Here is a 12,966-nt window from a genome sequence, read left to right as displayed (position 1 = left end):
AATTTACAAAAATATTTTGGCCTTGTTTTTCTCTATTTTGTTTTTCAAAGCAAGATCAGACTTCCACTTCAACATCTTTGCTAGGTAGTTTTAACCAGATCACCTATGTCTACAGACAGTAAATTATTTCCTACATTCATTCACAGGCATATAGCTCCCTCTCATTATTTATCTATTAATTGCATTCCCCTGGCACAGAATTGAAGACTTTGAAGTTTTCTTTTTTAAATAAATGCTTTTTCTGTTGAATTCTCAAAAATATAGGAAATCAATAGGAAGATTCTTGCAGTGCTTTTCATATTTTCCTGAAATCCCATTTGAACTAAGTTTCCTAACCAAAATTACTAGTACTTTTCAAGTACAGCATGGTTTAAAAGCATGCAGACTTACTACAAGATGATCTTGCTCCAGTTTTCGTTTCCCAATTTCTTTACTTGCTACTGCTTTTGCTCGAGCAAGTTCTTCCCCATATTTTAATGCCAGAGCTTTTTTTACTGTAACTCGTTGCTGAACTTTATGAATCTGAAAAAGAAGAAAATAATACAGTAAGATACAAATTTTCAGATATGGCTACACAGTAAAATATAATCACAAAAGACATGGGAATTAATTAATGATTAACTCAAAGAAAGCCTACAGCCTCCAAAAATCAGGCTTCCCATTTCAAGATCTCCAGCTCCAGGAAACTGAAACATTTCAAAATTAAAATTACTTGTTCCTGAAGCTTCTTGAGAAACATCTTGTTAGCATTCAGTATCTTCTCTGTTGCTTGTAGCTGTTCAACCAGTTTGTTAATTTTATTTTCAGCAATTCGAACATTCTCTCTCTTCTTGGCCTCTTGTTGCAACAAATGTTTCAAGACAGATTCATCCTTCATCAACAGCAGTCTAGAAGCAGAAAAGCCACATAATGAAATCTTTTCCAAAAGGTAAGTTTCTCAGAGCTACTGCTGTTCTTCCGAAACCCTAGTTATTTAAGAACCCAGCTCTTTTTTTACTTATCAATAAACAACATTGTTTCTCCAGACAGTCTTAACGTTCATCAGACTATAAATACAGGAAAAGCTTCAAACAGCATACCTATTCTGCAGAAGCACTCATTCCTTTACATGTATCAGGCATACCCCACTGAAATGTGCTACCCTCAAAGTGTACTGAGTAGTGAAAAGCATACTCGTTTTTTCATACTTCAGAGATGTTAGGTGACAGATGATATTCTAGTCACTGAACATAAACACAGCTGAAAATGGTTAGCATGACAAATACTTAAGTTACTGAACACCACACTGGCACTTACAACACAATTCCTTTTGAACAGCAATAGAATTCAAGACTGAATAGTTCCAGACAACAGAAAACCAATCATTTCCTGAAATTCAAATACTGCATGTTCAACAAGATTATTTCCTATTTTCATCCTACTAAGCAAACAAGGTAAGAATTACAACAGTGAGATGCATACCTGTTTTTCTTAAGCTTTGCTTCTGCTTCTGTGACTTGCTTTGTCACTACTGCTATTCTCCCAATTCCATCAACTTCACCATCAGAATTTGCAGGAGATGAATTGTTCTTCAGTGGATCAGACTTAATTAAGCATTGCTTCTCACGACTAAAACAGACATGTCAAAAGCAAAGACATTCACTAGTTTCAACATTCATTTTGATGTGTACACCCAAGTTTTAAAACCTTCAAAAAATTACAAGGACAACATTTCAAGTTAAAAGAAAAAGAACTTTGCACAACTGCTGTCAACTAGTGTAAGTCAGTTCAAATCCAAAGACTTTCTCTAGACTCCTATGTTGTCTTCCTAAAAACTGAGCAGGGGAAAAACCTGAAAATGATGGCAAGATTTTCAAACTCAGAATTTCCTTCCAGTTACAAACACAGGCTAGTAAAATGTATGTTCTTTATAGTCCTTTACATTAACGATTAAACTCAGTTGTACCTGGCAATCTCTTCTTTTAGGAGTCTGTATTCTATCTTCTTTTCTTCTGGTAGAGCCTCTGGAGTTCTCATTGGATCATTTTCTTTTTCTGATTTCGGAGGGGCTTTGATTTTTGATGCCTGTTACAATGAGGTTGAAGTCAATACTAGTCACACTAGTTTAAAATACTACTAATGACTATTTTTAAGAGCCATTTCAGCACAAACTTAAATCTGTTCAAGCCTAGTAAGATCTTTTACACCAATATTTTTTGGTAGTAATTAAAGATGCATTGAATTTTAACTGAAAAAATTAAACCAAAACATATTACAAATTCTGTCTTCAGGATGCCATCTTAACCAAAAAAACCATCTGAATTAGGTTGTGCAATCCAAATTACAATGTAATGGTCAACACAGGAATAACCTACTCACTCTTGTCCATTTCTGATGCAATCCAGAATTTCTTGACCAAATTCTGAAGTTTAAATTCCATATACAAAGCAAAATCATTATAAACTATTAAATGCTGATAGTGTTTACCTCAACATTTCTCCTTGCTTCTTTTATCATAGATTCCAGTCCTCCAAACACACTGCTAGTTGAATTAGATGGCTCTCCATCAGACTCGCTGTCATCAGAGTCATTTAATGTAACCACAACAGACTTGTGTTTTGGAAGCTGTGGGGAAAATGCAAAACATTTTATAGCAAGAGAAAGTTAAAGACAGATACAACTGAGCACATACTTACTAGAAGAGAAAAAGGAGGCTAACTCCTTTTGTTATCATGACACACCAATTCCACACTGTTAGAAAAAAAAAAAAAAAAAAAACCCACACCTAAGCATTTGTGCACCTCCACTACAAGACAGATACTGTTAACATGAAAGGTACTCCAACATTTTCAACCTATTGCCAAGTATCTGCAGCATATTTACATTTCCACGGCCTTAGCACACAAATCTTAAACCCTTTATTCCTATACTTCATGAATTATTTCAATTGTAATGAAAATTATGTGACATTTGCAAGCATTTTTTTTAAGTAACTGAGGTAACAATCAAGTCTGCATTAGAAATGCTGTGGCAGACAAAGCCACACAATTGCAATGCCTCTTGTCCCACAGTTATACTTAGCTGACCTTATAGTGAGTTGCTCAGGCAGTTAAATTGGCAGAACACCGACAGCACATAAAAAGCAAGTGAAACATTAACCACTTTTTGCCAACATCACTAACTGAAACAGCTCACTGAAGATCAGATGACTGCCAATTCCAGCACAAAGAAAGATGCAGAAACAAGCAGACAGCCGACATCAAGCTCAAATGCTCTGGAGTTAACGGCTCAAGACGAAGCAGCTCAGTTCACATTTCCAGGACTGCTCTTCCCATCTCCCAGTTTAGGTCTGGACAACTACAGTCACACATTTAACTTTTACCTCAGGACAGGACCTCTTCAGTGCTCTAAGTGTCTTTTAGAGCACACACCCTACTAAAATCGCCTACTTTTTAAAGTTAAATACCCAATTTCCATAATAATTTCTTTTTGTTATTCTCTTTCTGTAGACTTCTTAAAATAAGGATTGCATCTACTACTACTGAACATACTACAGATGCATTATTTTTGCACCACCATAGCACAGGCAGATGAAACTCCAGCTTATACAGGTGCAAGAAAACAAAACAAGGCACTGGTCCTTGCCTCACCAATATTCTCCAGCTGTAGCTCCATGGAAACCTAAATTAATCAGGCAAGGCACCCCACCCTTCTCATCTTCAGATACAACCCTCGCCTATCACTGGCTCTTGGTATTAAAAGGCCAAAGCTGCTTTTGGCACAGTTCTGTAGGATAAACAGTCCCTAACTGCCTTCCTTCCCCATTTTTCATCTAGAGGAAAAGCTGATAACAGGAAGGGTCAGTCAGCTTTTCTCCAGGTGTTTTTTCCTAGGGTTTTTTTTTTAATGTGATTCAGCAAAACATTTAACAATCAGTAAAGGAACACCAGACTACCATCACAATGCCTTCAGTAAGATCAGCTGCTACTGCAGGGGAACCATAGCTACAGCTGTAATGAAGGATCTCCCCATAATGTTCCAATTGATTTTCCAGCCGCGGTGAACAGACCCCTGAGTGTCCATGACTACTTTGAAAAAGGGTTACAAGATGTCATTGAAAAAAACAAACCAATATCTGTAGGCTATTTCACTATGCAGAGGTCCTCAACTCCACATAAGAGATCTCAAGGTTTGTAAATTTAAAACCTCTTCTGAAATATAGTACAGCACACAAAACATTCAAAAGCTACCAAGCCCCCAAAACTACTAATTTCAAAAGCCTCCATAATTTGCCTTTATTAGGCATTTGTGATTTTAAGATTTCTGCATATATCCAAAAATACTCACAGAAAAACTATCAGTTCTTAAGTTCAAAACTGAATTCTGAGTTCACTTTAGGCTCTAGTAAGAAAAACCAAATACTACAAAAGTTAAAAGAAAACCTAAGCATTCAATACAAATTGCTTCTAAAAGCTTAAACTAATTTGAGTAATTGGTTTCGTTTTCACATCAAATTGCTTTCAGAGGACAGAAATAGCTTGTGACTAGGCTTCTGTGAACATTATTTGGCCATAAGTTCCTTAAAACACACACTTACTTTATATATAAATATTCTATTTTAAAAAATACAAAACACTTTGTTTCCATAACCATTCTTGTAAAAAGAGACACTAGCCAAGCCAGCCAATTCAAATACAAGGTATTAATCTGTCACCTTTAACTAAGCTAACTATCATTAGCAGCAGGTACTGAATTTCAGTTGTAGGGTTTTTTAACATTTACATAATGCCTTTCAACAGCACAGCTGGTAAGAGATATTTATTATGTTACTAAAAAACAAACCAACAGCTCCCCAGTAACATGTTTTCCCTCATTCATGCAGCAGCAGTTAATGAAGTCTCAGGACAATAGAATATGTGGTAATTTAAGGGTTTTTTTCAGAATATGTTTAGTATTTAAACATAAGAACACTCAAAAAATGTAAGTGAACATAATTATTGTAGAAAGGATATAAGTATATCCAAATTGAACAATAAATTCCAGCTATATCTAGAATTTAAAGTAGATCATGAAGATGAGTATAGCCAAAAAAAGATATGTCCACTTTAGGCTTAAGAGCACAATTCTCCTGCAGAAAGGAAAGCAGGCCTCAGAATGCCCAAAAAAAGAACATTCATGTTTACCATCTCAAGCTTTTTTTCTTTCATTATGGCATCAGGTGACCAAGCAATCATAAGGTCTGTATTTATGAGCAAGAAAACTGCTAGCCAGCTACAATTACACTTGACAGTGCCACAATAGACTCACAGACACTATGTATTCCTCCAAATTTTAGTAAAAAATTATTAGAGATAGCATCCACTGACAGAAAGGCAAAGGTATGGACTCAATCATACTATTCATTAGAGAAACTGCATGGCAAAGAGCTACAACAAGCTAAGCTTTGTAAGATGCATTGTTAATCACAAACTGGCCACCTGTGTATGGTTCACTGCCATAAATTAGGAGGGCTTCCAGTCTGGCATGACACAGGCAAATATGTTTTTAGAACACGTTTCCAACAATCCAAGGAGACTGCAGCTATCACAAATCAAAAGCAAGCTGTGCATACCTCCCATGACCATTCGGTCAAGTTACAGAATATGGCTTGAGCTAATGTAATGAAGTCTGCTGCTGCCTGAAGAGAATACTGTCTTCCACCCTGACCCACAGACACGCCATCTGCCACTACTTTTGTGCTGGCTCCGAATGCTCACAAACTGTTCACTGAAAAAATTCAACTCCCCCTAGAAGGAAAAATACCTCCCGCCTCCCAAAGTTAGTTTTCTAACCAGTTAAGCACGTTAAATAAGTTCAGCAACAGGACTGATGCTCTAGACCCCAGTTTAAAAGAAGGGAGATTTGACCAGAGGGAGAAGAAAGAGCAAGATCACCCCTTTTTTGGCAACAGTGATTAGACTGGCTCAGCTAATATTGGATAGCACCCTTCAGTCTATGCTAATCTGAAAAAGAAATTAGTTGAACTATATGTCTCTTGGTTCAGATTACTGCTGGCCTATGTTGATGCTTTCAAGCTGTAAATTCTTACTTCAGCATCAAATTGTTTCTATAAGAGCGTATGGATTATCAAAGTCACTAATTATTCAAATGTTTAACTGAAGCTCCACCATTCTGTGCTGTATCACTAGAAAATCTTAAATCTGCTGTTCATTTGAACAGAGGACAACTTACACTCAGTGTCTTATTGATAAAAAGCACCAATATTTCCTTACTGTAATCACTGCTCGTGGAGGCCTTGGTACTCTAATGAACTTTGTATTTTGTACTCGTGGCTGAGACACAGTATTAATACTGACAGCAGACAGATTGCTTCTTGGCACAGACTGAAAGTTATCCAGAACAGGAGGGGAAGGTGGACCACTGTTACTTGAAGTTTCCTAACAAAAAACAAAGATACAGTCATAAAAACACACACTATATACTGTTACTTTAAAAGACATAAACATAAATAAGGTTGTTCCATACATGTTTTAGAACTTGGAATTGTGATTTAGGCAGACTATCCAAGCATTAGACAAATCTTGCAATTCTGCAGTAATACCAAAAAAGGCACACAAGAATATGCCAGTCGTTCACAAGTCAACTGCAAAAGTTCTGCAACGTTTTAATGAGGTCAAAAACACCCTGAAATTTCAAAACCACAAACCTTGTTTCTCACTCCAAAAAAAAAAAAAAGAAAACAGTTAACCTCTAACGCCTTTTGCTATAAGGTTGAAACAAAGTTAAGCATCTTGTTTTCTGACAGCTGATAAAACATTTTTCTTCAGAAAATAAAATCCCTATTCCCCTGAACATACTCTATTTTCAGTACCTTGAAGTTTCATAATTCTTTCAGAAATAAGAGACACTGCAAGGTACAACTCAAAGGGTAGCTTTTGTTTCATTTTGGGGGCAAGGGCAAAGGGTAATGAAAAGTTTGAGTTGGTTGTTTTTTTTTTTAAATGATCAGAAGGCAGCATAAAAAAGCCTGTAATCCTCACTTAACAGATCACATTGAAGTTTTGGTCAATATTGCCATCTAGAGGTTTACATTAAAAAAAACAATGCAGTACCTCAGATCTGAAAGCTCGTTTGTTGGCCAGAGACTTGAGTAATTCTTCTCTTAAGAGCATCTCCTCTTCCTCTTCTTCATCGGCAAATGGAGGTTTTGGTGGCTGTTCTGGCTCTTCAGGGGGAAGAGGTGGAAGAGGTGGAGGTGGCTCAAGAGAAACACAAGAAATACCCTCCACATAAAGTTGGCTCAAAGATGGTACAGGCTGAGATTAAAAAAAACAAAACCACAAGAGGCTGAAACCTGACAGTTTATTACTACTTTATGATTATTTAGCAGAGGACAAGACCTAAATTATTTCATGGTTTAAAACTAATTTAAACTGCAGGGGATTTAGATCACTGTCAAAGGCTGCTGCTAAACAATAATTACTCAAAGATGATAATGGAAACAACAAGGTTACATTTGGATACTAAAGTAATCCAAACACACAAACTAAACGTAAATGAGAATTCAGAACCAGAGACAGTCTAGCCACAGAAATATGGCTGGCCAGATAAATTTACAGTGCTTGAAAAAAAACAGTCCTTAAATAGTTTTGTGAATTTGTCGTAGCTAACAAAATTACATTTTCCCTTAGCCAAAAATTCAGAGGATGTCATGGCACAGAGTGGCAACTTTCCACTGCTTTACTAAGAAGGACAACAATCATTCAGTGAAGAAAAGTGGTGGGAAAAAAAATGCTAATTAAATTTCCATGTGGACTCTTAGATGAGAAGACAGCATATAGTCAAAATGCCAAAGTTTGAAAAAAGGACCGTGATGAGCTACTGTTTTGGTTGTTTCCCCACATCCAGGTAACAAGTCAGAGAATAAGCATATCTGCATACATGGCCTAGAGATAAGAGGCAAACTTGCCCTGCACTAACAATGCCAATTCATTATTTTTCTTACGTGCTTCAGTAAGTTTTTGCTTTCCGTTATGAAACGGCATAGCTCTAAATGAAAAGAAAATTTTAGTTCAACAGGGAGAATTTTCAGTAAACAGGAACTGAATCAGCCAAAAAATAGCTGAAAGTTTCTGAAAAGCAACCGCAAGTCTATCAGATAGTTCAAGGGAACCACCAAATAGAGAACTGTATCAAAAACAGAATCTAAATTTAATCCTAACTTTAACATTTTAAATAACATACAAAATTAGAATTATCAACATTTTCAAAAACACCCTTTCAAGGTTACTTACTGGAACTGGAGGTGGCAGTGGCAAGGAAATTGGTGGTACTGAAGGTGGAAAATAGCCTATTGGACACTCAAAGAAAGGAGGCTGCACTGGAGAAGAAGCTGTAATTAAAAAACAATTGACTGTAATTACCTGCCAGATTTCTCACTGAACACCAACTCATGCTTATACTTCAACTGACTTAATGCAGCAGCAGGAGATAAATGTTTTTACTATACACCAATTCAAAAGGTAAATGCATTGTCATGTCTGGTGTTACTTCTTACATATATCTATATAAAAAGAGCAGGTACTTGTCATTTTTCTATTTTACATACAAAATGCTAAGTACAGCCAAACAGTACTACTAAGGTAATGACTCAGCCCTCATTTGGTTTAATTTGCAACAATCTACCACCTTAAACTAGGTATCTGAACACAGAGTCTCCTGATTCCTGGCTACCAAAAATACAATACAGATTAGGAGAGAGGTACACCAAATGCACAGCTGACACTGAATTCTGATACATAAAACCAGAGCTTGAGATGCTGCATCAAGAGAAGATGCATGTAGCTTACATGTCCAAAACAGCAGCTGCAGTATTCTAGCAAATGAGGAAGGCTGACAAGAAAGGAGAAAAAGGAGGGGAAAAAAAAAAAAGAGATGGAGGATAAAAAGCAAGAGAATAGAAATGGCCAATAAAGCAGTATGCTTAATGAAGCTTTCTCAGCATTTCAAATGTTGAGATGGAACAAGGAAACCTGAATACCTTAAAGTCACCTCAAACTCAGGGTCAGTAAATGATTTAGGCTGGAAGACACCTCTGGAAGGCATATGTCCCAGCACAGGTGCTCAAAGAAGGGCTGCCCCTGAAGTCAGGTCGCTAAAGTCCTCGTCCAGTCAAGTTCCAAGTATATTTGAAGATGGAGGTTCCACAATGTTTCTAATTAATCTGTTCTAGTTTTTGACCATACACTGTGAAAGTCTTCCTTTGTATCTAACTAGAATTTATGTGCTACTATTTAAATGTTGTGCCTTGTCCTTCTGTTGCACACACTGCAGTTTGGCTTTGTCTTCTCTGTAACTGGCCACTAGACAGTTGAAGACAGCAGCAAAAGCCCTCCTCAGCCTTCTCAGCACAAACTCAGCTCTCCCAGTATCTTGCAATAAACTAACTGCTCCAGTCACCAATGAACTTTATGAAAAACAGACCTGAACCAGTTTGACTTAAGTCAAGAAGGTCCTTTGCTACATTCGTAGTATGTACTTTCTCCTACCATGAAACCACAAGACTGATGCAGTCTCATCAGTATTTAATAAACCCACCCACCCATTAATATTTACAGTGCTACAACCCAGGATGCAGTTTGCCTTTACCACCCAAAGCCACACTGCTGACTCACTTTTCTCTTCATGTTCATTGGGACTCCCAGGAGCTTTTTTGCAAAGCTTCTGTCTATCCAGTCAACACCCTGGGGCCCTTTCTACACAGCTGCTTGGTAATGTAAAGAATAAAGTCTGTACTCAGAACAGTATAACCTTTAAGACCTTCATAATACAACTCCAGCAAAGATGGGAAAGAGAATCAGCATTAAACCAAGACAAAATAACTCACCTTAAAATGTTAGTTCTGTAACTGCCACATCTCAAAAGGAAGACTTTCCTTCTAAAATGATGACTCATTTCCCACTTTTTAGCTATTTTTACCAACCACCATATAAGAAAACTAAATAAGTCTTACCTGGAGAGTTAGTTTCACTATCTGTATCCATAGCAACTTCATCATAGTTATCATACTGATATATGCCTCCTGCACTATCTGTAGACTGCTTATCCAAAGACCATCTCAAGTCTGTATCTGAAGACTAAACACAAAAAAAAGTGTATTTTATGTAGCAGGTCCTATGTTATTCTTTCAGAACAAGCCAATTAAAAGTGAATTTTAGAAACACACCCTTACAATTTTGTCTTCCAATTGCTTTATAATACAACTTGTACAAAAAGAGCAAAGCGAAGATCACTTTTTAATCAAATCCATTACAGGTAATGACTTGACAAATTAACTACCAGTCTGAAAACTGGATCTCTTTGGGGAGGAGGGGTGGGGGCTGTCATGATACATAGAAACAATTTTTAAACAACTCTTACATCATTATCTACCTGGCAGATTGCCATGGTTATATATTTCTGAAACACTGAAAGAGAATTAAATGATTTATTATTTCTGTTAATCTGTCACAGCAGTTACCAAGACCGAATTGCACAAGGATCACCTTCACTATGACAAAGACTGTGTGTTTACGTGAAACTTGTTCCGATTGTGCCAAGGCTGATGTTTCAGGTGTAAAAGTCACTTACTGTCCCAGAAGGAGCCACATACCAACTGAAACATGCCAGAGACTGTCAACTAATAGATTGTTTAGAGAATGCCTAATGCTATATGGATGCCAATCAATGTTCAGCAAACACTGAAAATATGCACAACAGGTAAGTATGACTTCTTAGACTCCTCAATTTCTATCTTTCAGAGGCATACAGTAGACACTGGTAGCTTTTAGAATTTCTACTTTTTACAGTTAAACACTTTTAGCTCAAATTTTCAACTCATCATTACAAATGGGACATTTCTATAATATGACCTCAAGTAGGGAGTCTCAATTCCCTTCGCTGCAGCTTCGTTTCTCCCTATACCATCAGTAGCTCCAAGCACTTGAAGCACCTAGCTGCAGCAGCTGTACTGCTTCCATGATGAAAGAATTAATGCTGAATTAAGTATTTTTTTCTGTAATATACCAACGTTTTAGAGACAGAACATTAGCAATTCAAGTGCCTTTTGCTAGCTTCAAGATGACAGAGTGAAGACAGCATACAAGTGCAGCATGATGACCACTGCACTAACTCTATTCCTTCATGAATTTGACACAATCCTGTCATCTTGTAATGAGGCTGAAGTAATTGTCTTCCTTTCATGTCTGAACGTATTTTGTACCTTGACAAATTAAAAAACACTACAAAGAAACCAAACCTCAGATGACATTTTGAAAGAAGCAGGCCACTGAAGTTATATAGATACAAAAGGTTTGAAAGTGTGGAGATAAAACTACAGTCTAAAAGAAGAAAGCCAAGAAAGTTTGGTTGATTGGTTTCTGTTAAATTACAGATTGCTCTTTCATCACAATGTTCAAAACACCTTTAGGAAGAAAACGTTTTACCAATGACTTGCAGATGTACAACTCATATAAAACTCATCTTACCAAACACAAAGGGATGCCTGTCAAGCATGGGATTAAAACACTGTCAACACTGAAATACTTTGAGCATTTCTTTTTTGGGGGGACAGGGGGAAGACAACACAATCTAGAACCAGGAGGGGCAAGACAGAAATCACTCATGAATCCCAAATTAACACCTGAACACCACGTAAAAAAAATTGTTACCCTGCTTCTCGATCTCCTCTTTCCTCCAACTAGCTTCATAAACCGATTGTATTGCTCTTCCTGATTTGAGAGGTCCCTAATTTTTCTGATTTCTTCTTCTCTCTTTCTTCTCTCCTCTTCCTCTTCTTGCTTCCTCTGGTCCTCCTCTTTCTGACGCCTATCTTGTTCCTTTTGCTGCTGCATCTTCTTTGATGTCTTCGACTGTTGTTTCCTCAGTCCTTGCTTGGCTTTAAATAAAAAGATTGTGATTAACTTCACCCTACCTTAACTGTTCCCCCTACTCCTAAGATTCTTCAAGAGCCTTAAGTAGATGTACGGGGGTTTAAAAGGATTAAAGGCTCATTGCCCAAGGCTACACATAACATAATATGTTTCTTTTTATTTCAGTAGTCATGCCATTGATAAACATTTCAGTAACATTAAACTTATTACCTGTAGCACTAGGTTTTTTTGTTGAATGTGCTTTTGTACTGGCTTTGACTTTCTGTGTTACACTTTTCGTTTTTGTTAGTTTTTCCTTGCTTTCCTTCATCACCTGTTGTTCTTTTTGCTGCCATTTTTTACTAGCAGACTGAAGTGCAAGAAGCCTAAGTTGCAATTCAGACATCTCCTCCTCATCATCAAGCAGCTTCTACAGAAGAGAAGGATAAGACAAAAAAACCTCAAGAAACATCATTTAACTATTTTTTTTAAAAAGTCTTTTGACATCAGTCCCAAAATTTTCACAAAGAGAAAGCTTAAAAATCCTATTTTACTGGTAAGTGTCATTCCTTAAGAACAGACTGACTCTACTACTGAAACATTTCTGGACTGCAATTTGGAAAAAGCCATCGCAGTATTGTACTGTGATTATGCCTCATCTACAGAGGAATACTTTCTTACCTTTTCAAATGTTACATCTGAACTGCTAAGCTTTCGCCCTGAGGTTTGTTCTTTATCTTCTGTACCTTCCAAAAGAAAAATAACATATTTGAGGGAGCTGTTTCTCATGAGACAGAGCTACATTAAAATTATGTGCAGAATTTAATCCACACAAACATATTTTATCAGTATCATTGGTACCTTGTATAAAACAGAATAGCAGTTTCATCTTTAAGATCACATTTACAAACATTAATAAAAACTTGGCATGTCTGATGAAATCTACATCATCACTATGCCACAATCCTAAGGCACAACCTGTCATTTTTTATTAATTCTCTGCCTTAAGGTTGACAGGTACTTCCCCAAGAAGCAGAGGAAAACAGATTTGGAGACAGGGGGAAAAGATGACTTCTTG

At 36.9% G+C, this 12,966-nt stretch overlaps 1 protein-coding gene across 5 annotated transcripts in view; it reads right to left on the bottom strand.

Annotated features, from left to right (window-relative positions):
• ZFC3H1 (zinc finger C3H1-type containing) overlaps positions 1 to 12,966 on the bottom strand; it is a 43,035-nt gene that overhangs the window by 22,452 nt on the left and 7,617 nt on the right. For 4 of the 5 annotated variants that reach the window (XR_008747660.1, XR_008747661.1, XM_027793366.2 and 1 more), the window contains exons 3-14: positions 12,570 to 12,634; positions 12,120 to 12,318; positions 11,688 to 11,914; positions 9,992 to 10,115; positions 8,274 to 8,371; positions 7,092 to 7,295; positions 6,252 to 6,416; positions 2,467 to 2,604; positions 1,946 to 2,064; positions 1,462 to 1,608; positions 713 to 887; positions 391 to 522 (exon numbers count right to left, since the gene is read on the bottom strand). Coding sequence is in view for 3 of the 5 variants with exons in the window: in XM_027793366.2 (XP_027649167.2) it covers positions 391 to 522; positions 713 to 887; positions 1,462 to 1,608; positions 1,946 to 2,064; positions 2,467 to 2,604; positions 6,252 to 6,416; positions 7,092 to 7,295; positions 8,274 to 8,371; positions 9,992 to 10,115; positions 11,688 to 11,914; positions 12,120 to 12,318; positions 12,570 to 12,634 (1,793 nt within the window). In the remaining 2 variants the exon portion in view is untranslated. The remainder of the gene's footprint in view (positions 1 to 390; positions 523 to 712; positions 888 to 1,461; positions 1,609 to 1,945; positions 2,065 to 2,466; positions 2,605 to 6,251; positions 6,417 to 7,091; positions 7,296 to 8,273; positions 8,372 to 9,991; positions 10,116 to 11,687; positions 11,915 to 12,119; positions 12,319 to 12,569; positions 12,635 to 12,966) is intronic. The other variant, XM_055807156.1, reaches the window with a different exon arrangement.

Source organism: Falco peregrinus, chromosome 6, assembly GCF_023634155.1.
Source record: "Falco peregrinus isolate bFalPer1 chromosome 6, bFalPer1.pri, whole genome shotgun sequence".
Lineage (NCBI taxonomy): Eukaryota > Metazoa > Chordata > Aves > Falconiformes > Falconidae > Falco > Falco peregrinus.
The sequence above is the reverse complement of the archived record's forward strand: the minus strand, read 5'-3'. Positions and strand labels throughout refer to the sequence as shown.